Below are 27,795 nucleotides of genomic sequence, written 5' to 3' on the forward strand. Positions count from 1 at the left end.
TTTACCCTTTGGGAGAGCACGGCTGCGGAGCAGAACTAGGGGCAGGGCATCAGGCCACAGTAGGGAGGCCTCCTGGCATACTTTCGAGAGATGTTGCTTAAGGGTCTGATTGATCCACTTCACTACCCCACTGGCTTGCGGTCTCCAGGGTGTATGGAGTTTTCAGGGAATCTGTACGGTGTCTGAGATGCTTTGGACGATTTTTGACGTGAAGTGTGTTTTATTGTCAGATTTTATTCACTGGGGAAGTCCAAAGGGAGGAATAATCTTTTTAACAAACTTGAGAGCCACTGTCCTGGCAGTGCAATTGAGACATGGAAAGGTTTCTGACCATCTGCTGAATCCATTTACTATGACAAGGAGATACTTGAACTTTTGGGTCCGGGGAAACTTAGCAAAGTCTATTTGCCACACCCGTCCGGGGCCTGGAGTGGGTTCCAGGGCCGCTGGTGGTACTGGGTGTCCTGATTGGGGGTTATTCTTTTGACAGACTAGGCATTTTGTTTGTACTTGGGCAGCTAGGGCTCCGAGTCTGGAGGTTATGAAGTACTTTTTTATTACTTGGATAAGTGCCTCCCTGCCAGCATGAGTGGTTTGATGTAATTTTTGTAATACTGGCAGAATTAGGCCCTTTGGTAAGAGGACTTTCCCTTCTGGGGAATGAAGCCATCCCTCCTTTTCCTGGAGACCAAGTTTGTCAGCTAGCTGTTTCTCCTCCCCAGAATACTGAGGGGTCGGGAGCTTCCCCACTGATGGGATAAGGGCATGCATATAGGTGTTTTTAGTCTGAGGGAACAGCAGGGTGGCAGCATGCTTTGCCTCTTTATCTGCCCTGGCATTACCCCTGGTCACATCTTGATCCTCCCTCTGATGGGCCTTATAGTGTCCCACTGCCACTTCCAAAGGGAGTTGCACTGCCTCTAGAAGCCGGAGGATTTGGGGCCCGTACTTGACTGGGGAGCCTTGGGCTGTCAGCATTCCCCTCTGCTTCCACAGGCCAGCAGGAGCATGCAGCACCCCAAAAGCATATTTGGAATCAGTGAAAATATTGACCTGTTTTTTTTTGAACAGTTCGAGTGCACGGGTCAGGGCCACTAGCTCAGCCAACTGGGCAGAGGTCCCAGCGGGCAAACTTTCAGCTTCCACGGTGTCACTGAGGGTTACAATAGCATAACCCGCCGTTTTTTGCTCATTTATTACCACGCTGCTACTATCAGTGTACCACTCATAATCTGCATTTGGGAGGGGCACATCCTTCAAGTCCGGGCGGCTAGAATATTGGGCATCTATGATTTTTAAACAGTCATGTTTCTGTTTCTCAGTTTTTGGTAAGAGGGTGGCAGGGTTAAGGGATGGACAAGGCTGCAGCGTGACCTCAGGGTTCTCTAAGAGCTTTGCTTGGTATCTTGCCATACGCGCTTGTGTGAGCCAGAGGCCGCCCTTAACATCCAGTAAAGCGCGTACCATGTGTGGTGTAAAAACCTGTATTGTTCCCCCTAGTGTCAGTTTCTCTGCTTGTGCCAGGGTCAGGGCGGTGGCTGCCACTGCCCGCAGGCACGCTGGCCAGCCCTTGGCTACTTGGTCCAGTTATTTCGAAAAATATGCCACCGGACGTTTTCATGCTCCTAGCAGCTGTGTGAGTACTTCCAGGGCCACCTCCTTTCGTTCATGTACATACAACTGAAATGGCTTGGAGAGATCTGGCAGACCTAGAGCCGGGGCTTCCATTAGCTTGTTTTTTAGGATTTTAAATGCCCTGTCAGCCTCTGGGGTCCAATGAAAGGGGTCATGGTCTGCTCCTTTTACACAGTCGTACAGGGGTCTAGCCTATAGTTCAAACTCTGGGATTTATATTCTACAGAAGCCTGCCATCCCCAGAAATGCTCTGAGCCGCTTGCGATTACTCGGGATAGGAACTTGGCATATGGCTTTTATTTTTTTATTTGAAAGCTGGCGTTCCCCCTGCTGTATGTAGAACCCGAGGTACTGTACCTGCGGGAGAGCAATCTGAGCCTTACTTCGTGCTACCCGATATCCTTGGAGTCCCACAAAATTCAGGAGACTAAAAAATTTATTTCTTCATTTCCCACCCGCATTTTTACTCGGGGTTCCGGGGGTAGGATGATCTGTTTCCCCTGACACCCTTATTTTTGTTTTTTTATCGCCATCATAGAGGTACTTCCCCTTTTCTTTTTGTTTGGGCACTTATTTTTTTAGTGTCCCTCTTGCCGACACAGGGCACACTGATTGCGCCCCAATCGTCTTTTTCGCGGGCCTGGACGTCTGTGGCCACGGCCCCCTTTTTTTTGTTTACTTTTCTTCGTGCCTGCCTGCACTGCCGCTACCATTAATTTTACTTGCTTTTTTTTTTTTACTTCTTTTAAACTATGCACTTGATTTGCTGCTTCTAAAATCTGTGCCATGGTCATACTTATCAAATCCTCCTTTTTCTGTAGCTTTCTCTTAATGTCGGGGGCTGCCCTGCTTGTAAATAGTTTTTTAATAATTGCCTCAGTTTGTGGATTATTAGGATCTGCATTGGTATACTGTTGGATCGTGTTTCGAATGTGCTGCAAAAAAGCTCCAGGGCTTTCCTTTGGATCCTGCACTACCTTCTATGGTTTAGTTTAATTATTCTGTCTGACAGCTGCATGACGGAGTCTATACAGTAGCAGCTCCTTATAGAAGGTGTGGTGGGTCATAGCCTGATTGTCATTTGGGTCCCACCTAGGATTTTTTATAGGAACTTGATTATCTGGGATCGGGACATTGTTACGGTCTTGGTCATATCGCCTTTTCGCTTTTTTCCTTGCTTTAGCTATGACCTGTTCTTGTTTAACCTCAGTCAATAATGTTTGCTGAAGGACATTACAATCATCCCAGCCTGGCTTGTAGCTGCTAAGACATCCCTCAAAGACCGATACCAACTTGCTTGGGTTGATAGAAAATTCTCCATCCTGTGCTTTGAAAGCGGCCAGAGGTCCATAGGTCCAGAGGTCCATAGGATTAAAAGATGCATGAGTATAGACCTGCATGGTAAGAGCTTGTCCTTTCTATTGCATTAGGGGCGATTTTAGTCGTGGTAAGTAACGGGTATAATCCAGCAGATGGAGCCTGAACCCCACTATGAGCTTCACTAAGAATCTTACTTTGAGCCTCGCTCTGTGTGGGTGTAGGGGCCGAAGGAGACACCGGATCTGCCATTACATTTGGGGTGGGGATCCGGGGACTGACATTAATTGCTACAGGGCCAATCGGGGTTAAATTACAGCATTGTAAAATATCAGTACGAGACTATAAGGTTATAAACAAGTAAGCATACGAATGCTTATTCTACTTCCCCGTTCGCTGACAGAACAGGAGTAACTGGAGGATTGTATTATGATTTAGTGATCCTCCGGGAGGCCACTGTTCTTGGTCCTCTAATTGGTACTGAGGCCAGTCAACTGTACAAAATCGCTTTAATTTACCCTTAGTCATTGGATCTGATCCAAATATCTTCCAATTTACTAAAATACACTCTAGGGGCGTGCATCGTACCGTACCTCCCGTGCTCTGTTCCTGTCCGATACCTACAGGGTAACTGTGGGCGTCCCCAGGTTCCAACAGAGCATATAATCCGGATTTCAAAAGGTTCCTACCTTATCCAAGGGACCGGTTCCCCAACATCGCCCGCAGCTGCTCCTCCCCTATATCCAAGGAACAGGTTCCTCACCGTCTCCCACAGCTGCTTCTCCACTATGTGAGTGTCTTGCACCGTCGTTCCCTCCGGGGTTGATCAAACTCCTTCTCCTCTGAGGCCCCCAATGAACTCACCGGTGTGTGCTGGGCGTCGGTTGTTGCTGCAATCCTCGACTTCCAGAAGGGATCTGGGCAAGGCTAAATTGCATCCTCGTCACCCCACGTTGGGACTCCAAAAGCTGTTGCCGGCACCCAGTGCCAGAGGCGAACAACAGCGGGGGGGGGTTCGTTACCCGGTGTGCGTCACTCAATAATCACAACGGGGTGGGAAAGCAGAAAAGTTTATTTGCAGCTGCAAACAAGGTACAGGGAGAATAGAATCTCAAATCCTGCACATCAGAGCAGGTCATTACACACATTTATATTCCTCAATGCTACTGCACTACACATCAGCCAATCAAAACTTTGCACAAATACTCTGCCTTTCTTATATGGGTTAGGACAGTGTTTATTTCCTGCAACCTCTAACAAGCATTCCTAGCAACTTAAAGAACCAGCACATCCTGTCTGGCCTTGTAGCTCTCTCTCCTATTATCTTTAACTTGGCGTCAGCAAACCTTACACTATGGGGCATTGTCTGCATCTGCAACATTGTTTTAAGAGCAAAAGAGCTTACTCAAACCAGCCAGGCCTGAATTCTATTAAGGGGGGTTGAGAAGAAGCCCTTAGGCCTTTAGCAGGGAGACCTCTTCGACCCTTATGGCCTTCCATCTCCTCAACTTAACTAGTGGCCATGCCCTGGGGTCTCCAACAGAGGTAAATGGAAAAGGGGATGTAACCAAAGGTAGATGGGGCCAGACTAACCTGAGCTCTTTCTTTGAGGTGAGAACTGGTTGTTTAGAGAAGGGAAATGCAGCAGATCTAATATACTTGGACTTCAGTAAAGCATTTGATACGGTATCACGTGGGAAATTCTTAGCTAAATTAGAGAAGACGGGGATCAGTACAAGAATTGTAAGGCGGGTAAGGAACCAATTAAAGGGGAGAAGTCTGGAAACTCAACTATGGGATCGGAGGGAGGTTCCTAATGGAGTTCTTCAAGGATCTGTTTTGGGATCCATCTTCATTAATCTCTTTATTAATGGTGTTAACCCAAAAAGTAGGAGAGTGATAACAAAACTTACTGATGATTAAAAAGCTGGGAAACATGGTCTGTCCAGAGGGGGTAGAATATTATACAGGAAGATCTGGATGACCTTGAAGACTGGAGTACCAGAAGAAGGATGACATTTAAAGGTACCAGGTGCAAAATCCTGCACTTAGGGTCTAATAAGAAGAATTTCTTCTTGATGCTGGGGCTCATCAGTTGGAGGTGACAGAGGAGGGGCGAGACCTTGATGTGTTGGTTGATTATACGGTGACTGAGCCACCCATGTGATGTGGCCATGAAAAAGGCAAATGTGATGCTAGGATACATCAGCTGAGGCACTTCCAGTCGAGACAGAGAAGTACGAAAGTACATGGCCCTGGAGAGCCCTCCTCTAGAATCCTGTGTATGATTCTGATCATTCGAGAAAGATGAATTCAGAGTGAAACAGGTACAGAGAAGAGTTCTCAGGATGATCAGGGAATGGAGGGCCTGTCTCACGAGAGAAGGCTGGGAGAGCTGGGCTGGTTTAGTCTAGCAAAACAAAGGCTGAGAGGGGATCTGATGGCTCTCCATAAATACATCGGGGTAAAGACCAGGGAGGGTGGAGAGCTGTTCTAGCTAAAGGACAATGTAGGCCCAAGAACAAAGGCGAATCAACTGGCCAAGAACAAGTTCAGGCTGGGAGATTAGAAAGTTTCTAACCATTTGAGGAGGGAGGTTCTGGAACAGCCTCCCAATAGGGGCAAACTTTATTAGTTGTAAGAGAGCATTGGACACATTTGAGTGTGACTGTATGAGAGGGTTGCTTGTGGGATGGGGGTGGACTGGGCAACCCTGAGGGTCTTGTCTGGTATATGTCTTATGGTCCCAAGTCTCTTGCTTCAGCTGGTCACATGCAGGGGTCAGGAAGAGATGTTCCTCGCCAGTGTATTCTGGGTTCGGCGGAGTGTGTGTAAGGCGGGTAAGGAACAGAAAGGAAGTCCTGCTGGAGCTGCGAATGGGTTTGGCTGGTGTGGGGTTGCAATTGGCGTGTTACTAATGAAGGGTGAAGCCTTGAGTTATGGAGCTCACTCGAAGTGAGTGCCAAGGAAACCCGCACACCGCCCCGCTGTGTATCCTGTATCTGTCACAGAAGGAGTGAAGAGAATCAAGAGAGCTGTCTGGGGTGACCTAAGGCCAGAACCGCAGGGGGCTCTGGGGAGGCAAAGGAATATTGACAAAACTGGGCTAGCAGGGAGCTGCTGGTCGGGATGAGGGGCATGAGATCTTTGTCTACAGTGAAATGGTTGTCCAATTCGGTTCCTAATTTGATGTTTTTGCCTTCATCCCTCCACCTGCATGAGCAGCACAAACCTCTGTGCACTTGGCCTCTAACCCAGCCGCAGGGCTCTGTGCTTGTAGATTTCAACCATGCTTCGTACTTTGCTGTGAATATCACATTGCAGCTGCCAATGGGAGATGCTGCCAGGGATTTCTATGGAGCAGCAGATAGCCCAAAAGCCAGGGCTCCGACGGAGCCCCAACACGACCCTGACAGCAGCGACATGGAGGAGATGGAGGTGGAGGAGATGGGAGAATGGGAGGGCGAGGAGATGGATGTGGATTAGAACATCTCGGATTTGAGAAGTGCTGGGTGTGCATATGGCACCATACGATGCACCCACACGAGAGGGGCTTCCTCACCTCTCACTGTTTACAGAGCTAGGCATCTCAGGGGTTCTCTTATATATATTTTATTATTCCTTTCTTCTTTGCACTTACACACTTTGAGCAGATTTAGGAATGAATAAATGTTCCGTTTCCAGTGGTGCCAACAGCTCTGGGATTCGGACACGATACGGGAACAGTAGGGTAACGTGCATCAAATCTCTTCAATCCAGACAGCGTGATCAGCATGGGCAGCAGGTGTCATGGGGCTGTGGGCACGGAGGTTGCAGTGCCCCGGGGCTGGGGTCTCGCCCCCCGACCTCTGCCATCCAGTGCTGGGGCTGTGGGCTGTGGTGAGGGTGCTTTGGGCTCCTGCGGGGGAGAGGTAGGTAGAAGGGGAGGGAGGCGGGCAGAAGGGGAGTGGCGGGACCTCAGGCACAAGGGGAAGGGCCAGGGGCTAGGCTTCCTGGGTGGCCAACTCTCTGGCAGCCAGTGCTGATCGCAGAGTAGACAAATGATCGTCAGGCTTTGTGCTGACCAGGTCTAAGTCAGAGCAGCCTTGGGGCTGCTCTAATGTACATTCTGCTCCACATAGGCCCGGGTAAGCTGAGAATAGCTGTACTACAATGCCTTCTGGCCATGGGAAGCAGGGCAGTTGAGGCCTTTCCACCAGCCAGGGAAGCCTCTATCTGCAGGTATCCTCTGAGGGTATTGACCCTGTGACATTGCACTTCATAAGCTTTATAAAAATGTTTAAGTGTGAATACGATGTAACTGGAATATGCTTTATGCAAAAGGTCTCTATAAGTTTTGTAATGAGACCTTACAAATCTACTGAGTGTGTTCATCCTATTTGGATGAATGTGTCATTCTTGTATCTGAAATTAGGAATATGAGATATCACTCTGAGGTCCTACTGTAGTTATGCAAAGTGTGGGCCATTAATGGTGGCTTAGAATCTTGATGGCTCCCATTAGCTAGGACAACTGACTGTAGATGGCTCTGTTCACCTGCAAGCCTTCACCGCATACGTGCGGGCCAGTCCTGAAAGAATGGAGGGGGGCTCACAGGACATGTGAACATGTCACATGATACTTGAATCCGTCTTTAACCTGGTGCTTTTCCATTTAGAAGGAGGAGTGGAAACCCAGAGAGACCGTGAGAGGATTCCCGCCTTGTGCCAAAGATATCAAAGGGAGTGGAACAGAACAAAGGGGGCTGCCAGTCATAAGAAATCCCCGAGTTACCACCTGAGCTGGAACAAGGCTGTACCAGGGGAAAGGATTGGGCCCAGACTGGAGGGAGTCCAGTCTGGGAAAGAAGCTTATTGGAACATCTCTCAGGGTGAGATTTATCAGTATTCCGTTTCTTAATGTATTAGGCTTAGACTTACGTGTTTTGTTTTATTTTTCCTGGTAACTTATTTGTTCTGTCTGTTATTACTTGAAACCATTTAAATCCTACTTTTTATATTTAATGAAATCACTTTTGTTTATTAATTAACCCAGAGTAAGTGATTAATACCTGGGGGAGCAAACAGCTGGGCATCTCTCCCTATCAGTGTTATAGAGGGTGGACAATTTGAGTTTACCCTGTATAAACTTTATACAGAGTAAAACGGATTTATTTGGGGTTTGGATCCCATTGGGAGCTAGTTGCTGGAGACAGGTGACCTGTTGAGCAGTTTTGGGTTAAAGTCTGCAGCGTTGGGGGTGTGGCCCAGACCTGGGTCTGTGTTTGCAGCTGGCAAGCATGTCTGGCTCAACAAGGCAGGGTTCTGGAGTCCCAAGCTGGAAGGGAAAATGGGCTCAGAGGCAAATTCAGCACGTCAGGTGACAGGGCATTGCAGGTGTTCTCCTCACCCTGGTCGAATGCCTTGTGTGGGTTGTACCTGGGGGGTGCAGGGGTGGAATGAGCCGGGGACGTCTGCCCGTTTGAGTGATCCATAGCAGGCATACAAGGCACTTTTGGGGGAGCCTTGTCCAGGCCTGCCATGGGTCAGCTCTCTCAAACCACCACCCCTGGCAGCGCAAGCCTGACCTTCCAGCCCCCTGCAGGCCTCGCTCTCTGTGTACAGGTTAGCGATCGACACTCCCAAAACCTCTGAGCGTCCCTCGGGAGTGCTCAGCCCGTTCCCCGGAGCACATGCAGAACTGTGACTCTAATCCCACAGGCGCGGTCCACAGCAGCTTGTAAGATTCAATTCAGACCAACCACTCTATTGAGAACACAGCAATTAGATATACAGAAAACAGGAATGAGTTTATTATCAAAGAACAGAGATGCAAGCGAGAGTGAATAAATACTGGTAACACCCATTGTTTCATGTTCTGTGTGTATATAAATCTCCCCATTGTATTTTCCACTGAATGCATCCGATGAAGTGAGCTGGAGCTCACGAAAGCTTATGCTCAAATAAATTGGTTAGTCTCTAAGGTGCCACAAGTCCTCCTTTTCTTTTTGCAAATACTGGAAAGTAATGGTAACATAGGATTTTGTTTTCTAACACTTTCTAGAGCCGGGGTTCTCACAAATTTTTGGCAGCCTCAGAATGAGGCTCTGACAATACTTAACTAACTGTAGGAAAAACAAACAAATAAATTACATGTGCATATTTACATAGGGATTTTTTGCAGACTCAATAATAAATATAAGGTACAGTTGTGTCTTATCTTTACTGGACCTAAACACAGAACAAACCAGTGCTTTGCACAGTCTTGTCTTTTTTGTTGTTCTTTTGCTTTTTTGGTCAAAGGTGGACGGCTGTACAACAATTCTGAACTAAATTTAAAAATGCTTTACATAATAGAAAGGATAATGACTAATAACGAAAGAATGTATCTGCCAATATGTCCAAAGTTTCTTTCACACAAAAAAAAACCCAGTCAACATAGCCCAGTAATAATAATGATAACAGTAACAACAAAATCTGAGCTGTTGCTGTTGTCTTTTCAGCTTGGTTTTTGCATCATTTAACAGCTTGCGCCTCTGAAGCTCACCGTAGTAATTTGGTTCAACTTCCCTTGCACAAGTGCTGTAGGGACGTTGCACGACATACATTTCAATTTGATGAATTTCTCTCTCACACTGCAACTTGTTCAGAAATGGAATCAGATGGCTTCGGAAACACAGGAAACTGCCTTTCCCCCTGGTGCTGAAGTGTTTCTTTTTCTTTCTATGTTTTGCTTTTCTTAGCAGAAGGTCCCAGAGGAGCCACCTGCTGTCACATTCAAGGTCATTTTCTGGCACTAGATTACCTGAAATACTTTCTGATACCCAGTCACATTTTAACTTTTTCACCTCCCTCCCCACCCCCATGAACAATCACAACCTACCCAAACACCACGCAGTGAGATGGCCCATAGCCACTTACAGAGCTACAATAACATGAGATGTAAACACAGTGGTTAGAGGTCTATAAAATCATGAGTGGTGCAGAGAAAGTGACTAAGGAAAAGCTATTTACTTGTTCCCATAACACAAGAATTAGGGGCCACCAAATGAAATTAATGGGCACCAGGTTTAAAACAAATAAAAGGAAGTTCTTCCTCACACAGCGCACAGTCAACCTGTGGAACTCCTTGCCTGAGGAGGTTGTGAAGGCTAGGACTATAACAGGGTTTAAAAGAGAACTGGATAAATTCATGGAAGTTAAGTCCATGAATGGCTATTAGCTAGGATGGGTAAGGAATGGTGTCCCTAGCCTCTGTTTGTCAGAGGGTGGAGATGGATGGCGGGAGACAGATCACTTGATCATTGCCTGTTAGGTTCACTCCCTCTGGGGCACCTGGCGTTGGCCGCTGTTGGCAGACAGGATACTGGGCTGGATGGACCTTTGCTCTGACCCAGTATGGCCGTTCTTATGTTCTTAGCCAAAGAATACACTTTGTGACTTGAAAGAAAACCACACCTATGTAGCTCAGCTCTGCCGGCATGGTACTATTTAAAAGGGAGCACGCATGAAGATTTATGGCATTTAGAAGACACCTTTAATACTTAACATCTGAGCGATTGTTGGGGCACTTTGGAGGCTCTTGTGGCTGCAAAACAATCAGCTGCTGGCTGCATTTGAGAAATGCTGTTCTGGAGTCTAAATGAACAAGGCCTTCCCTTAGCCACATGCTGGGGAAATGAGGTAAGACTCCTTCTCATGAGATCACTCCCTCTCAGCTGCAGAGAAAAGCTTGACAACGTAACCCTGAGTTTAAAAGGTTCAAAAGCAGATGGCACATACGGAGTTTAAACGAGACACACTTATTGCTTGAGGGCCCCACTGCCTGATTTTGAGATCTTGGCTTGTTCAAGTAGGTGTGAGTTGTATAAGTGTCACTTCTAGGAGTCTCATTTTGAGCCCCTTTCGAGTGCGGTCTCTTTTCCCATCTGTCAAGGTTTCTTCCCCACTTTGAACTCTAAGGTACAAATGTGGGGACCTGCATGAAAACCTCCTAAGCTTACTTTACCAGCTTAGGTTAAAACTTCCCCAAGGTACAAACTATTTGACCCTTGGACTTCCACTGCCACCACCAAACGTTTAACCGGCTTTCTGGGAAAGTGTTGTTTGGAAACGTCTTTCCCCCCAAAATCCTCCCCAAAACCTTGCACCCCACTTCCTGGGGAACGTTTGGTAAAAATCCTCACCAATTTGCATAGGTGACCACAGACCCAAGCCCTTGGATCTTAGAACAATGACAAAAGGATTCAGTTCTTGAAAAGAAACATTTTAATAGAAGAAACAGTAAAAAGAAAAGGATCACCTCTGTAAGATCAGGACGGTAAATACCTTACAGGGTAATTAGATTCAAAACATAGAGAATCCCTCTAGGCAAAACCTTAGGTTACAAAAAGACACACGGACAGGAATATTCATTCTATTCAGCTCAACATATTTTATCAGCCATTTAAAGAAATCATAAGCTAACGCATATCTAGCTAGATTACTTACTAAGTTCTAAGACTCCATTCCTGTTCTGTCCCTGGCAAAAGCCTCACCCAGACAGACACAGACCCCTTTGATGTTCTCCCTCTTTCCAGCTTTTGAAAGTATCTTGTCTCCTCATTGGTCATTTTGGTCAGGTGCCAGCGAGGTTATCCTAGCTTCTTAACCCTTTACAGGTGAAAGGATTTTTCCTCTGGCCAGGAGGGATTTTAAAGGTGTGTACCCTTCCCTTTATATTTATGACACCATCACATACATCTCAGGTTTGCTACAGATCCACCGTCTTCCCATGTAGCACCGTGAGCTGCTGACCCCTTTCTCGTCGTTCAGATACGCGCAGTCACCTCCTCCTCTTAAGTGAAACCTGCCACACAGAAGCCAGGGAGCTGCAGTCAGGCAGAGGCCGGGCATTTCACACCAGTCCCAGCCAGGGGAGCCGTTCTCCACAGTGCAGGCCTGAGTGTGGAGCAGCTACTCTCCCAGCCCCTCAGGAGCAGAGCTCAGGACAGCAGGGGCTTTGCAGAACCGCTGACTGTTCCTGACCCTCTATGCTGAGCAGGCCACAGGGGTGCTGAAGAATGGACAGTCCCCAGCAGGACAGAGAGAATTTGTTAGACTGATTGTCAAAAGGGACCGGCCCTCTAACAAGAGGGGCAGACCATCACCAGAACCAGACGACTGAGCAGGAAAAGCGGGGGACAGGAAGGATCTCGCCTCCTTGAAACACATGGAGCAGAACCAAGATGACACTGAAAGAAGAAATTGCATTCAGGGGTTTCCTTCTCCGTTGATCTATAACTCTTGAGCTTTCCATTGGGCATGGGGGAAAAAGAGAGTGTTGAAGAAGTTCCTTTGTGAAAGCATGTGTTCCTTGTTTGTAACCCTCACATAAGTCTCCCAGAGTTCATCTGGTGTGGAGGGTGGAGCTCTAGGGACAACATGCCTCTCGGGAGATTTGGGAGGGTTCAGCACTGGTTTTGGATCCTACAGCAGCTGATCTGCAGGGTCCCACATCCTAAGGAGCATACCAGACAGGGAGTCTGTACCCCAGGAGAATGCCACAGAGGCTCGAACTCAGGACAGTGTCTGGTAGCTCTTCAGACCCAGTGAGGCTGGAAGCAGGTGGGATCCAAAGGTTGGGTCCAATACAGCAGAATGGGGACTGTCCATTGGGGAGCCCTGACCCAGCGCCAAAAGAGCCTGATTTTTCAAAGTACTGAAGTAACCCAGACCAGAGAAGTGGGGGGGGGTCTCCATCCCCCTCTAATGGCTGGCCTGCAAAAGAGCTTTATCAACCGGGGGGGAGTTTCAGTTAAAGAAGTGGATTCTTTCGCTCCTATGGCAGAGGCTCATGCTTCTACTGCTGAAGTCCCAGGGTTCAAGCAGCGCTGGTTTTGTGATCACACTTGGAGCCCACTGAAACCCATCGCGGGGTGTTGGGCAGCCATCACTACTGTACCCCGTTCCCGTGGGAGCCCCAGGCGTCCAGCACCTGTGAACCGCAGGCTCCTTTAACATCGGTGCCTTGTTGCGGATTCAGAGGCCTCACCAGCCAAGTCACTCAAACCTGCCGGCTGCAATCCCCAGCGGGACCTGCACCTGCCATGCAGTGCTCGGCATGCTGCCCTCTCTAGCAGCCACTGTTAACCTGAGCTCCCTGCTGCCTCCTTTCCCCAGGGGGGGTCAGACACCCCAGGGACCTTGCTGAAGAGGGCTGGGGGAGAACAGCGAGTGTCCCAGCTGAAATCCCAGCGCGCAGCGAGGGCATCTCTGGCTATGGCGGGCTCTGTCTCCGGCCCAGCACCGTGCTGCGGGGAGGAGCTGAGAGTTCAGGGACACGCCGGCTCCCATCGGTCTCCGATACACGCAGGACGCGAACGGACCAGGGTCGTGTCTGGTGGTTTCACTAGCACTGAATGGTGGATCTACCTGAGCTCAAACCGCTCAGACACCAGAATCCCCAAGCCCAGGGAATTAGTCCAGAGGGGTGAGAGAGACTCACAGGTGGTTGAATTTGGTGCCATTGGCCCATTTCCAGGGCTGACCCTGCTCCCTCCAGAGGCCGATCCAGTGGTCATAGACACCCTTATGGCGCAGCAGGAACGCCTTAAAGAAAGCTGAGGGACAGCAGGTATCAGCCCCACCTCCCATGCTCCCCCCCACCGCCCCTCCAGGGCTCTGTGCTGCAGAGAATCCCAGTCACATATTGAAGGGTGCTCAGTTTATTTTCAGGGGGGATTTTCCCCTCCCTCTTGCAAAGCACAAGATCCCCCGGGCAGTCTTAACCCTCCCACCGCACACAGCAGCCCCACCCCGGTGCTCCCAGTCACCCACACCCCAAGTCCCCCTGAGCTGGGGGCAGCTGTTGGGTCTGAGCTCTCTGCAGAGACGGCTCTTCTCACAGAGCAGCCACCGCTCACCCCAGCAAGGCAGGAGGAGGGAGGGAGGCAAGCTGAAGTGGGAGGGGTCAATGTGAAAGGATCCCCTCCTCCCCCGCCTCCTCAGCTGGCTGCTCCTTTCCCATCCCCACAACAGGAGCACTGGCTGGGTTCTCAGTCCCACTCCAGCAGCCAGCAGGCCAGGAGATGCTTGAGCCAGCCCTGCCCTAGACAGAAGCTGTCTCCCTATTTGGGGAGGGGGGCAGCGGAGAATGGGCAATCCCTGTGATCACACACAGACAGTAGGGCCCTGGGCCCAGCCAGGCCTGGCGTTCAGCGGCTGGAAGTTCATTCACTCCGGCCTCCCAGCACGGGAGGGCTCACAGCTGCTCCTCACCCCATGGGGCAGAGCCCAGGTCCTGCTGCAGCAGCCATCCCTGTGCCCAGATTAGTGTCTGGCAACTCGAGAGTCTCTCACCGTTTCCTGCTCACTGTCGATCCCAGCCAGGGAGGCACCCGGGGCAGAGCAGCGGCTTCGGCTGTCGGTCCAGCTCCCTTCCGTCTCTGAGAAATAGTAGCATTTCCCTCGGTATCCCATCCAGCCGTCCGGGCACGAGGGGCTCGCAGGGGGGCACAGATCAGCTGATGAAAGCTGAGAGGTCAGCGCTGAGAATGAGACAGTCACATGGAGGGTAAGAATTGCAACGAGAATTGGGCATTTGACTGGTACAAAAATTGGTCAACTGACCAGTCAAATCTGTCAAAGAGTGGTCAGATATTTTAAAATACCAATTTATCAGAATTGGTTACCTCCCGCCAGGAAGAAAAAAGAGCAAGACGTCATTGTCTCCAGTAGGTTTAGCTTTCGATAGATATGGATCTACCTAATTTTTTAAAAAATGTACTTCACTGAGTTATTTTAGCTCAGAAAAAAAAGGCAAAACAATGAAACCAAGTTCTGGAAAACACCAGTGAGGCTCCAAGACGCAATCCGAAAGGCAGGCTGCCTCCTACCCCCAGGGCTCTCGCTGGAGCATTTGACTGCGGCCAAACAGGCAGTCAATTGACCGGCTTGCCAAGCCCATTGGGACCCCCAGCTGGGGCTGGTCCACTGCAATCAGATGCAGGGGGACGGAGACGTTTGTCACTGTAAATTTGCCTGGCAAGAAGGATTCCAGGGACACTCCCAGCCTGCGAGGGACTGACACAGCTCAGAGCATTTCACCCCAGGCACAAGATCAACAGCTGGACGTTCAACCTAGCAACAAACAGCAGGTGAACAACTGAGAAGAATGTGGGAACTTTCACTCAGGGACATGAAAGCCACAAGGGGGCGCCAGAAACCACAGCCATGGGAAGTGACCTGTTGCACTGTGGGCCAGGAATGATGGAACTTAATTCACCTCCTACCTGCAGACTTTTCTCTCCCCAAACACAGCAGCAAGAAAGGCACTTTCTGGAAGCCCTCACGGCAGTGTAACCCTTTCAGAGCCATGAAAGAGCAGCAGTGGGGTCACCCATAAGTGACACCAAAGAGGATTTGAAAGGCCTGTCTAGTTGAGAGGAGTTGGACTCAAACCCCTCCAGATGTTTTCGAGCACGTCACTTTTGTTTGCACCACAGTAACTCGGTAGCTGGTTTTCAAGCCTTCCCATGTGGCTGGCGCTCAGCGAGGAACAGACACTCTAAGTTGGGAAGAGTTAGGAAACGTGGCAGCGGTGATCAGAAAGCGAGCATGTGTTCACCTCACTCACAAGGCATGTCTGACCCTGTAGATTTCACTGTCCAGTGCACGGTAGCCCACACCCCTGCCCTACTGAACTGAGCAGAGAAGTCAGTGACTAACAGTTGATGGCACAGGCTGTCTCCACCATCCATCTCCAGCTCAGATGCCACATGTTCTGCAGAGCTCCCTGCACCTGCAGGTGTGTAACCAACCTTAAGCTCACAGATTCCCACCTTACACAGCGAGAACCAATGCTGCCCATTGCAACAGCCTGCCATTACAGCAGGGAGCTGGGATTCAGGGCGCATCTGTATCCGAGCAATCTGCACCAGTATAATCACAGTGACGCAGTGACATCAGGGCAAACACCTCCTGGAGATGCGCTGGAGCAGTGCGGCTCGCTCTGGTAACTTCCTGCAGCAAACTGCACCAAGGCAAGCTCCTTTGTGCACCAGTGAGTGCGTCTGCTTTAGCGGTTTGCACCAATTCAACTACACGGACGTCATGACATCGGCACAGAGGATTCCTAATGCAGACGGACCTGGATTCAATCCCCTCTGCCAGCTGCTAAACCCTCCTGGGGCCCAGTGATCGGATCCCAGGACAATAGAGAAATCCCACCCCCGACATTCCCCAGCACGCCCTGCCCCTGACAATGGGGGGATACAACAGGGTTCATGTTCACCGCAAACAGACGCCCTCTGCATGAGCACACGCTGTCTGTGCAGCCCGGGGGAGTGAATGGTGCTAAGGGACCCTTCATGGCCAAGCTCAGCGATTGGGGAGTTTCCACACTGCGCTGGTGGAGGGGTCTTGACTTAATTCTATGGCTCATTTCAATAACATGGCAGCACCTGCCGCCCGGCCACAGGCGTGACCTGAAGATCCAGGAAGGCCAAGCTGGTAACCTCAGAGTAACACAGGGAAGGCAAAGAGCTCAGGGTTGCACTGCATCCTGTCCCACTGGACACCCTGGTCAGGGACTGCTTCATGGCGCGTGGCAAAGGTGACTTGGGTCCAAAGTGCTCAGAGATGGGCTGGGGGGGCTAATGTCAGTCAGATCGTCCTGACACAGAGAGTGCCCAGGTGCAGGGGTCTGGGAGGAAGATCCCCCAGGAATCCTCTGTCCCAGGGGCAGAAGCCGGACAGGCCGGGAGGAGAGAGTGAGTGTGGCAGGTCACGGGGGAATGGGATGGGCGGAGATCATAGATGGAGGGGAAGGGAGCGGGGCGGAAGCTGGGAACTCACCTGCCAGAGCAATGATGGCAGCAATCAACGCAGACCATACAACTATCACTGCAACCACAACTCTACAGGTTGGACTTTTCTTGCAGTTCCAAGGAGGGTCTGAAACAGAAAGACCCGTCAGGCAGGGCTGGGAGGACACGTCTCACTGACAGCACCAGGGCTGGAGCTGCCCTGCAACATGCACCGTTCTAGTCTAGTTTTTGTAAAGCTCTCCAACACCACTTTCTACAAACCATTACCCTCTGATCCCACTGAGGGTTTCCAAAAGTTAGTGCCTGTCTCACCCACCGCAACCTGCAAGGTCTCGTGCCAGCAAAGGGAAGCTGCTCCCAGATCTGGAGCTGCATTCGCATGTCCTGAGGGCTGTCCTGCACCATGGTCACTACGGGCAGGTAGGTCATCAACCTCCATCTCTGTCCCAGCTGCAGGATGGCCTCTGGTTCCTGCTCCCTCAGGCACCTGGAGATACTGAAAAAGGGGTGGGGTTGGCAGAACAGGAGAACACCCCATGAGGTTAAGAAATGGCAGTGAGAGCCTTTTCCCTCCCTGGGAGATTATGGTGTCCCTCTGTGGGGACTCCCTTCCTGGCAGATGCTAGTGAGCTATTGAAAGAGCTCAGCCTGTTTAGATTATAAAAAAGATTGGGTGGTGACATCATTGAAGTGTTGAAGTGACTTCATGGAGAGAAAATATTGGGTATTAAAGGGCTCATTAATCTATCAGAGAAAAGCATAACAAGACCCAGTGGCTGGAAACTCAAAAGAGACCAATTCGTATTAGAAAGAGGGCACACATATTCAACAGTGAGGACGAATCACCAAAGGAAGAAACTAGAAAGGGAAGTGGTGGGAATTCCCCACCTCTTGATGTCTTCTAATGAAGACTAGATGCCTTTCTGGAACGTGTGTAGTCAAAAATTAGCTCCTATGCTGTACAGAAAGCATGTGATATGCAGGGGGTCAGATGACACGCTCTAATGGTCTCTTCTGTCCATAAAGTCTGCTAATTGATGAAAAATGAGCAAGCATGGGGAGAAGCCTCTGATGTTTTACTGTGTTCGGCTTGAGCCCACAATGAACGCTCATTGAGAGGGGTGATCCAGGGGAAGCAGCTCAAACATCCAATGTGGCTGGACAGGGGCAGGACATCAGCACTGCAGGGGAGGGGTGGGTGTGGCAGTGACATCACAAGGGCCTTTGGCAGGACCTCAGCCTATTGGACAAAGGTGGTAGGGAGGCGATGACCTCACAGAGAGATCTTGACATCAGCCAGGCAGGACAGGGGTGCAGGACAGGGGCCACCTCGGAGATCCCTGTGGCTTTGCTTCAGCACGTCTCCTTCTCGAGGTCTCTCCTAGAGGACTGAGAGAGCATTCACTTTCACATTCGTGAGCGCAAGGAGGACCCTCTTCGGAGTTTTCTCCTTTTCTTTTAGTGGATTTGCTCGAAAACAGACGTCCCTGTATAGAAGGTAAGAGCCTCGGAGAGGTTTGGAACCTGTTCAGTCTGATCCATCAGGTGTCGGCTGATTTTTAGGAATGGAAAACACTAGATTGCGGGGGCAGCATTTTATTTCCGACCTAAGACTTTGTCCCTTAGAATTACTGGGGACATTGGGGTTTCTCCTTTTTGTTTTCCCTTTTCCTGTCTCTCCCTCCTTTCTCGTCTTCTCTTGCATCTTTGTCCTTTTCCCCTGCTTTCCTTTCACCACCAGGACCTGTCTGTGCGTGTGGAGTTGGGGACGGAGGGGGGGAGGGGGTGTTGCACTCCAACTCTCATTGCGGGAGGCCCTCCCAAAGACATGTGGCTGGAATAGTGCTCTAAGAGTGACTCCCTCCGGTGGTGACCCGGGACATCTGGTGAGAACTCTCAGCTTTCTGCTTCTCAGAGTCTCAATGCTGATTGGGGGAGTTTGGGGCTATTGTGAGGGAGGAGGCTCAGGTCCTTGTGACCCTCTTTTAAGACCAAGGAAATAGGGCGTAACCAAACATGTATTTGATTGCTCTTGCCGCTTTTCTCCATTCATTGTCTTGGAGTAATTCACGATTCTCTCTCTAATGGGCTAGTTCTTCTAAAATACTTACTAAAGAATTAGGTTTTAATAAAGCCAAATGCAACCCCATACCTCCAGTAACAAAGGAGTCAGGCGGCACCCTACAGAATTGGGGACAATCCGCTGGAAAGCAGTGACCCTGAAAAGGATTTTGGGGTCATAGTGGACAAGCTGTTCAACATGAGCTGTCAATGTGAAACTGTGTTAAAAAAGGTTAAAGCCATTCTTGGCTGGATAGAGTAGTGAGGATGGAAAGGGAAGTGAAAGAGCATTGGTGAGACTGATGTTGGAATGTTGAATCCAGTTCTTGTGTCCACATTTTGAATATTATGTTAAAACAATTGGAGAGGGTGCAGAAAAGATTCATAACTGAGTGATGGGGATGATGCCCTATTATGAGACATTGAAAAAGCTCAATCTGCTTAGTATATACAAGAGAAGAATGAGAAGTGAGTTGCTTGACTTCATGGAGAGAAAATGTTGAGTATAAAAGGGCTCTTTTATGTCTCAGAGAAAGGCATGACAAAACCCCATGGATGGAAGCAGAAATCAGAAAAAGGATAATGACAATAAGACCCAGATTTGTAAGAGGGTGGTGTTAGGGGGCTTATTCCTTCACCCACTTACTTCCCTGGTCCTTCTCACATGAACAGAGAGCAACAATACCCGAAGTCCAAAGGGGCAAACAATTCGATGTTTATTGGGGTGAACTTCCAGCAAGCATGATTCCAGTTTCCTTCCTTAGTATCCTCCTTCCCAGCTCTGACACCACAGAGCCTTACACCTATGTCCCTGTTCCGATTCCTGCCCTTAGCCAAGCATGATTCCAACTTCCTTACTCCCATTCCCTGTTCCCATTTCCCCCTTTAGCAAAACATGATTCCAATTTTCTTACCCCCATTCCCTGTTCCCATCTCCCCCTTTAGCAAAACATGATTCCAATTTTCTTACCCCCATTCCCTGTTCCCATCTCACACACCCACATGCCCACCCCCACCCACCCCCCCACCCCCCATTGACTACAGATTATATAGTAAAACTTGAGTTCTGCTTAGCTATACCTTAACCAATCATTTTCCTGAAATTTAACTAACCAATCCTAACATATTGTAACATGATTATGTAACCAATTATATCCCACCACCTCAATTAGTTTACACCTAGCAAAATTAATTATACAGCAGACAGGAACAATCACAGAACCAGACAGAGATTATACAGACAAACAACAGCAAAGTGGGAACTATAATGACAAAACAATACAGAAGTGAGGATTTCACATCCCAGCTATTGATAAGTGAGTTCTTGCCAGACAGGATGCTATCAAACTAAGTTTCCTTTCACATTTTCTAGGCACTTCCCTTTCTCTGGAGGTGATAGGAATACAATCCTGTCCTGATACTGCCTAACAGCCCAATAGCACCTTATTTCAATGTGACTAGTTTGGAATGTGAGGATGTGACCGTTCGCTTCCCAGCTTATGGCTGCCTCTGCTGCTTAGCCAAAGGCCTAAGCCTAAGAACAGGGCCTCAGACTGTCACAGTAAGAGAAGGCCCTTACACCAGCAGACAGTGATTTTGATTCTTTCTTTTATACCTCTATCACTAGCCAAGTGATAAGAATACACCTAAATTCTTAGAGTATAGGCCTTTACAGACAGGCCTGAATATCTATATCCTAACAGGTGGTTTGTCATTGGCACAAAGTACCAAGAGAAATGATGGCTTCTCCATCTCTTGATCTCTTCGAATAAAGACTAGATGCCTTTCTGGAAAATGTTTGAGTAAAAGAAAAGCCCAGCTCTTCTGACATACAGGAGGCCTTAGGATACGCAGGGGATCAGATTAAATGCTCGAATGGTTCCTTCTGGCCATAAAGTCAACTAACTTGTGAAAACCTAATTGCGGCCTGGGGAAGAACTACTGTGTTCTACTATGTAGTCGGTGTCACCCCACAAGGAAGTGACATTGAGTGGGGTGATCCAGGGGAAGCGGCTGAAACATCCAATGTAGCTGGACAGGGGCAGGACATCAGCACTGCAGGGGAGTGGTGGGTGTGGCAGTGACATCACAAGAGCCTTTGGCAGGACCTCAGCCTATTGGACAAAGGTGGTGGGGAGGCGATGACCTCACAGAGAGAACTTGACATCAGCCAGGCAGGACAGGGGTGCAGGACAGGGGCAAGCTCGGAGATCCCTGTGGCTTTGCTTCAGCACGTCTCCTTCTCGAGGTCTCTCCTGGAGGACTGAGAGAGCATTCACTTGCACGTACGTGAGCGCAAGGAGGACCCTCTTTGGAGTTTTCTCCTTTTCTTTTAGTGGATTTGCTCGAAAACAGATGTCCCTGTATAGAAGGTAAGAGCCTCGGAGAGGTTTGGAACCTGTTCAGTCTGATCCATCAGGTGCTGGCTGATTTTTAGGAAAGGAAAACATTAGATTGTGGGGGCAGTATTTTATTTCCGACCTAGGATTTTGTCCCTTAGAATTACTGGGGACATTGGGGTTTCTCCTTTTTGTTTTCCCTTTTCCTCTGTCCCTCCTACCTTTCTCTTCTTGCTTCCTTTGTCCTTTTCCTCTGCTCTCCTCCCACCACCAGGAGCTCTGTGTGTGGAGCGGGGTCCGGGGGGGTTGTGGGAGGCCCTCACAGAGAGGTGAGACTGGACTAGTGCTCCGAGAGTGATCCCCTCGGTGGTGACCGGGGCCATTCTTTGGGCTATTTAATGAGAACCCTTAGCCTCCCACCCCTCAAAGTCTCAACCTTGATTGGCTGAGGAGGGGGCTATTGACAGGGAGGAAACTCTGGTCTTTGTTGTTCTCTTTTATGACCAAGCAAATAAGTCGCAATCAGTTATACGTTTGACCAATGTGGATGCTGCTCTCCATTCATTGTCTCGGAGCAGTTCATGATCCTCTCGAACATTCCAGTTCTTCTGAAATAATTGCTGAATAATTACTATGAACAATTGTTGGTCTGTAGCTCATTTGAGAGCAATTCTGCTACTGACTGGCTGCATCAGCTAAGACAAGTCCCTGCTCCTTTCTCAGCCTTCGTTTCTCCTTCTGTCAAGAATGAATAACAATCCTCTCCCACTTACGTCACCATGGGTGGATGCTGGGGATCCACTGAACAGTGTCACTCGGAGCAGTGCAGACTAGGGGGTGTCCTATCACACTGAGCCATATCAGATTATAACCTAATATTCAATTTGATTTGTATTTTATTGTTTTGAAATTGTGAAAAGCAGCAACTACTTAGCTCAGAGTGAAGCATCTCATCCAATTTTCTAGAGCATAGTGTCTCCCCTTTGTGTATGACGAGACAGTTGAATGCACTGTGACGGACAGGAGATGCTCTTGTTTTGCAAACAGATATTTTTGCAAAGAATTTTCATCCTACTTGTTATGATTTCAAGAAACAAAGTGGTTTCGTTTGAATGGATTTTCTGACAGAAAAAGGTTTCCATGAAAATGTTCACCCCTTATTTCCTGGGCCTTATCCCTGCCTCTGGGGGGTTGTTGTCTGTTAGTTAGAACAGGAATCAGGACAGTTGTCTTCTCTTTCTGGCTCCGTCACCGCTTCGCTGTGTGACACCTTGGGTAGGTCCAATGGGAACAGGGTCAATTCTCTAACTCCAGGCAGCAGGAAGCCTGGGTGAGATAAGGGATGTTAAGGCCATCTGCGAAGGAGAAAGGGATGTTTCCAGGTGTTGAATGTCAAGAACTCTAAACTTTGCTAAAATGGATAGTCTCGAGAAACAAGAACTAGTTGGGGCCAAACTTTAACCATTGTCTTCTATAAAGCCCATTCAGGAATGTGAGTCCCAGAGAGCCATAGAGAGGGGGAGCAACTTGCCCAAAGTCCCACAGATCAAGAGGCAGCAATGGAAACAGGAGTGACACTCTCTCTCAAAGGCAGGGGGACCAGACATTAGGGCCTGGTTGCAATTGCCAGCTGTGGGAGGGAGTGTGCGGCAGTGGTGAGTGAAGGGGTCCATCCATGGCTCTGACACTCGGTGTGACCCTGTGGTCGTAGCTGAGGCCCGTTTGCCGTCAGTAGGGTTGGGGTCCCATGGCTACAGCCCAGTGGGTTTGGGAGGCTCCAGGAAGGTGAGTAAAGTGCTGGGATGTCAGGATCCCGGAGGCGCTGTCACCTCCGCCCTAGGGCCGTGTTCTGCACCCCCTGCTGCTGGCTGAGTTTCTCCGTCCCTTGGCAATCAGACAGACTCTTGTTTTCACAGCCAGTCGATCGCCCTCGTGTCATCACCCTGCCTGCTGGCTGGGCAGGGTAACTCCTGAGGTCACCACCCTCTCCAGCCTGCCTTGGGCTTGGAGAGTGAGGAGGAGGGTGAGGGACGTCTGCTGACCCTGAACATCCGCCATCCATTGTACCATCACTGAGAGCACGTGAGTGGCATTCGGGTTCCTCGGTGTGTTCCCCTCTCTGTCTGGGGGAGAGACTATCTCCAAAGGGGGATTTCATTTGCAAACAGCCCCCAAGAGCCCCTCACTCTTAGGCCAGGCAGGGGCTTCTCCAGAGCCGTCTCCAGTGTGTTTGGAAAGGTTCCAGCAATGGGGCTTCCCAGCCCTTCCCCTCCCAGCCCTTCCCTCCCAACCCTTCCCGAGGCTGAGAGTCTCTGAGGTGAGCCAGACCCTGTGAGCTGCTGAGCCTGGAAATCAATGGGGAATGAGGAGGGCTCTGTGCTTCCTGTGCCGAGGGCCTTTGTGACTTTGATGTGAGGAATGATTTCCCAGGAGAAGTCCGGACTCCTGGCTTCTGTTCCTTCTCTAGCCTGGGTGGGAGAGTGGCCTGGGACGACAGGAGGGGACTGCTTCTCCAGAGTAACCGATGGTCTTTGGGACTGACCTCATTGCTGGAAAAGGATGAGACTTCCTGGCTATTGCAGCAGCAGGGATTACGAGGGGGAACGTTGGGAGCGGATCATGCAATGAACTCCTGCCCGTGTGTGTAGATGGCATTCCCTGCACTCCTGTGCGGGCAGAGGGGGCGGCTGTGGTTGGAGGAGGGAGGAGGAGGGACGGAAAAGGCCCAGGAGTGAAAGGCTGCCTTGAGCCCAGTCTCACCCCTGCTCCCCGCTCGGTTCCAGGATGGCCAGGCTCCTGCGGATGTTGCGGAGGAAGGCTCTGCAGGTGGCCCCAGAGCCTGAGGGAAGCAGCTGCCGTCTTCCCAAGGGGCAGAGCAACCCCTGCATCCCTGCTGGCGGGGAAGCAGGTCCCATCCAGGCCAGACGGCGGAAGTGCCCGGCCTTCTGGAAAAGGACCCCGGCTCCCGGCGCAGGCGCCGAGCTGGGAGAGGCTCCGACCAGGCCCCAATGGAGCTGGCCCAGGCTGCGGTTTCGCAGACAGGACCCAGCCCAGGAGGGGCGCCGGGCAGGGTGGCTCTGGGGCTTGTTGTGTGGGCAGCAGCGGCCCCAGGAGCCCAGACCTCGTTCCCATCAGGAGGCATCGCCCTGCCCGGTCTCTGAGGACCTTCCAGCCCCTGCAGGCCAGGAGGGGGAAGGTCCCTGTCCCAGCACCGGCAGCTCAGCCTGGGACAGCGGCAGCACCTGGGCATCTGGCAGCAGCCAGGCCAATGGAGGCCACTGCTTTGTTCCAGGTGAGGAGCCGGGCTGGGCTCCGGGAGGGCTGAGGACGGGATGTGAACACCCTGGGCCCAGATGCTCTCCCAGGGATACGGGGGGGGGGTCCCAGCCCAGGTGTCTGGCCTGAGCCCCGCGAACCCCACGGACAGCAGCAGCCATCACACAGCTGCCCCTTCCGCACGGGGACCTGGGGGTGGGGGCATGAAGAGCTGCTGCCACTTTGGTCCTTGCTGCTCCAGGGCCGGGGGAATCGGCACCTCCCCTGGAGTCCTGGCCAGTGGAGGGGGGGTTCTTCTCTGGGCTTCTGCAGCTGTTGGGGGCTGAAGGCATCCCTGAGAGGGAGGTTTGGGGCCCCATCTGCCCTGGGTGCCTGAGGTGGGAAGGGGGGTCTTGAATCCTGCTCTGCCCACCACGCCCCTGTCCTTCCCTCCCTGGTGCAGGGACCCCCCTGGATTCGGAGCAGGAGGAAGGGGTGGACGTGGCCAAAGATGAAGCTGCTCTCAAGGTCATCCGAGAGCAGCTCCAGTGCAGAGATAAGGTACAAATGTTCCCCACTGGGCTGGAACCAAGATTGCCCTGCCCCTTCCCAGGATCCCCACCCCCTGCCGAGGGTCTTGTGCCTCCTGATCCACCACCCCCAATGGGACCCTTTTACATCCATGATGTGGGACCCCCAAGATGGGGGTGTCCCACAACAGCCAAAGTCATCTCCCCCCACAGGCACTGTCCCAGTTCCTGATCCTGCTTGTGTAGGAGTGGTGGGGGATTTGGACAATAGGCGGGTCCCCACAATCCCCCATTGAGGCCTGAGCCCTGGAGCTGGTGTGGGTGGGGCAGGAAGGTCCCTCATTAACAGGTTGTCTCTCGCTATACCCCACTCCCGGTGGGTACAGGATGAGGGGCAGCAGCTCCTGTTCCTTCAGGCCATCTACCCCGCATGTCTGGCTGCACGGGAGAGAGGGGAGGACACGCTGGAGCCGCGCTGCTGCAAGGCGGCTGTGGTGAAGAGGATTGTGGTGAGTGAGACACGCCATACGGCAGCTGGAGGGAGGGGGAGAATTGTGGGGCTGGAGGGCAGCTGAGAGTGGGGGACAAGGAATCTCATGGTCCCAGCTCAGTCGTCGGGATGGGGCTGAATGGGGGCAGTTTTGACAGGGAGGAGGAGAGAAGGGGATTGGGAGTGAGCTGGGCAGGAATCCGAGAAGGGGGACAAGTCGGATGGGCAGGAAGGAATTGGAGGAGCGGGAGGTGGTGGGGGATCCTGCTGGCCATGTGGGGCACTGGCTGTGTCATCTCCTCACTGGGAGGCGTCAGTCGGGCCTGAATCTCACACGCTCCTTTGTCTCTTTCACGTCTCACAGGAACTCATCGAGGAGCTTCCCGATGACTCGTCACCCAGCGCCGTCCTCGCCCACTCCCTGGCTGCAGTGGGCTACCTCTGGTACTGAGACAGCCCCACCCCCCCACCCTGCCGGCTCCCCTCACCCCAGTGCTGCTCAGGCCCAAGGCTGGGAGTCACCGTCACTGTCCCTCCCAAGTCACCTCCCAAGAGTGGCGTCTCTGGCAGAGATGGTGGGGTGGGGAGGGTCACTCTCTCCTGGCAGGGCTCTTCTTTTCACTCCCATAACATGACAGGGGCCTTGGGGAGGGGCTCACTCCCGGGCTCCGATACAGGAGGGGCAGCAGGCTCCAGGGAACAGCAGCTATTCCTGTCCTGCCACTGTCTGTCTGGGACACCTTGGCCTTGTCATTCCCTAGCGAAGTGCCTCAGTTTCCATTCTCGCCAGCCTGTGCCTCTATCCCTGTGGCTTGGTGTCTGTCTTGGCGACAGTCCCACCCAGTACTGCACAGTCTAATACCAGCTCCTCTCTCTTGCCAGCACCATGAAACCTGCCCTGGAGCCAGCCCTAGAGACCCACCTCTTGCGAGCTGCCCTTCACTCCGTCTTCACCCTGGGCACGGAGAAGGACACCACCGGCATCCAGGTACCTCCTCCTCCATCCTCCTCCTGTTCCAGAGTAGTCCTTGGTCCCTACTCCCTTGATTCGCTGGAGCTCCAGATTTAGGGGTGGGGTAGCGGAGATGGAACAAGCTGCAGGGTTGGATCCTTCCCTCCAGCAGGGAAGAGATTACCCCTCCCTGGGGGATTTCTTTCTTTCTTTCTTTCTTTCTTTCTTTCTTTCTTTCTTTCTTTCTTTCTTTCTTTCTTTCTTTCTTTCTTTCCTAAGCCGTGTTTGGCCCAGAAGCCCAGGTTCCATCCATAGCAACTTGGCTGTTTCCTACTCTTCTGCCTACAAGGCCCTCTGCAGAGACCTGCTAAGCTCATGGATTAAAGGTCCAGGGGTCATCAATTCTTGCAAATTGCCTGCAGTGGGATGTGAAGGAGAGAGGCCAGGAGATGTGTTTGGGAGTCTCCCCAGTGCTTCCCAGAGACCCCTCTTCCCATCCTGTGGCAGGTGTAGGCCCAGGTTCCCTAACTCTGACCCATGCTTTGCAGACTCTGCACAAAGTCATCCCAGAGGTCCAGGATGCCATGCTGGGGAACCTGCTGGCAGAGTCCCCAGACACAGACAGGCTCCACTTCATCTTGGAGGTGAGCCCCATTTCACCGTAACTCTTTGGGGGACTGGTAAGGAGAAACTGGAAGATCCATTTTCTACTCTGTCCTCCTAGCTGGGTCCCCAGTGGGCCGTCCTTGGTTGGTGGGTGAGTGCAATGTAGTGTCAGGTCCTTCCTTCTTGAGGAACAGAGGAAGGAGCTGGGACTCCAAGCCAGAGCTCTGCCTGGTTCTGCTGAGCACTAAGCACAGGGCTCCTGGCTGTCTTGGGGAGAGAGAGTCTGAAAATCCACCCTTCCCCCTCCCCTCCAACACACAGAGCCCATGAGATTAGGGAGCTAGTTCTCAGAGAAGAGGCACATGCTCCTTCCTAGAGAAACAGGAGGGCCCCAGGGAATCAGCCCTTCCCTCTGATCTGCTCTGAAATTCCTGGGGGGATTGTGCTCTCAGTCACTCCCTACTTCCCCCCAAGGATTTGCATAGCAGGGAAGGGCCGAGGGTTCAGTCTTCTTTCTGGTGAACTGTTCAGGAATCAGGAATTCTGGGAGGATGGGACCAGCCCCTAGATTGTCCCAATCTAGAGAGATGCGGAGAAGTTGTGACCTGAAGGGTACAAGCTGCATCCTGGGGGAAAGAATCCCCTTCTAAAGCTCTGCCATCAAGGACTCAGCTATTTCCCCCTGCGCAGAATGTCTCAGGCCCCTGGGGCTGGAGGCGTGGGGGGCTCATTTGTAAAGCAGGAGCAGCTGGCCACTGAGTCTGACCTGCCTCCTTTCCCCACAGCATGTCAACCTCTGGGTCGTGTCCAGGGTGTCGCAGGAG

The 27,795-nt window shown here is 51.1% G+C and overlaps 2 protein-coding genes across 6 annotated transcripts in view; both read right to left on the bottom strand.

The window, feature by feature from the left end:
• The window catches only part of LOC140898275 (butyrophilin-like protein 2), a 1,102,357-nt gene that overhangs the window by 862,749 nt on the left and 211,813 nt on the right, over window positions 1-27,795 (bottom strand). The gene's annotated exons all lie outside the window — the stretch shown is intronic.
• On the bottom strand, window positions 10,028-16,946 carry LOC140897995 (C-type lectin domain family 2 member D-like). The gene is made up of 6 exons (XM_073311362.1): window positions 16,913-16,946; window positions 16,767-16,865; window positions 14,271-14,458; window positions 13,417-13,520; window positions 11,661-11,778; window positions 10,028-10,858 (listed from the first exon to the last, which is right to left on the bottom strand). The coding sequence occupies exons 1-6, from the start codon at window positions 16,944-16,946 to the stop codon at window positions 10,820-10,822; spliced, it is 582 nt and encodes a 193-aa protein (XP_073167463.1). The 3' UTR covers window positions 10,028-10,819.

The sequence above is a fragment of the Lepidochelys kempii genome, chromosome 14 (assembly GCF_965140265.1).
Source record: "Lepidochelys kempii isolate rLepKem1 chromosome 14, rLepKem1.hap2, whole genome shotgun sequence".
In the NCBI taxonomy this organism is placed as follows: Eukaryota; Metazoa; Chordata; order Testudines; family Cheloniidae; genus Lepidochelys; species Lepidochelys kempii.

Bases quoted from the DNA above. Each gene is read 5' to 3' on its own strand.
- LOC140897995 (XM_073311362.1), bottom strand. From the start codon at position 16,946: ATGTTGCAGGGCAGCTCCAGCCCTGGTGCTGTCA. The intron at 14,459-16,766 runs GTGAGTTCCCAG...TCTCATTCTCAG, and splicing joins TGCCATCATTGCTCTGGCAG to CGCTGACCTCTCAGCTTTCA. The intron at 13,521-14,270 runs GTGAGAGACTCT...GCTTTCTTTAAG, and splicing joins TCGACAGTGAGCAGGAAACG to GCGTTCCTGCTGCGCCATAA.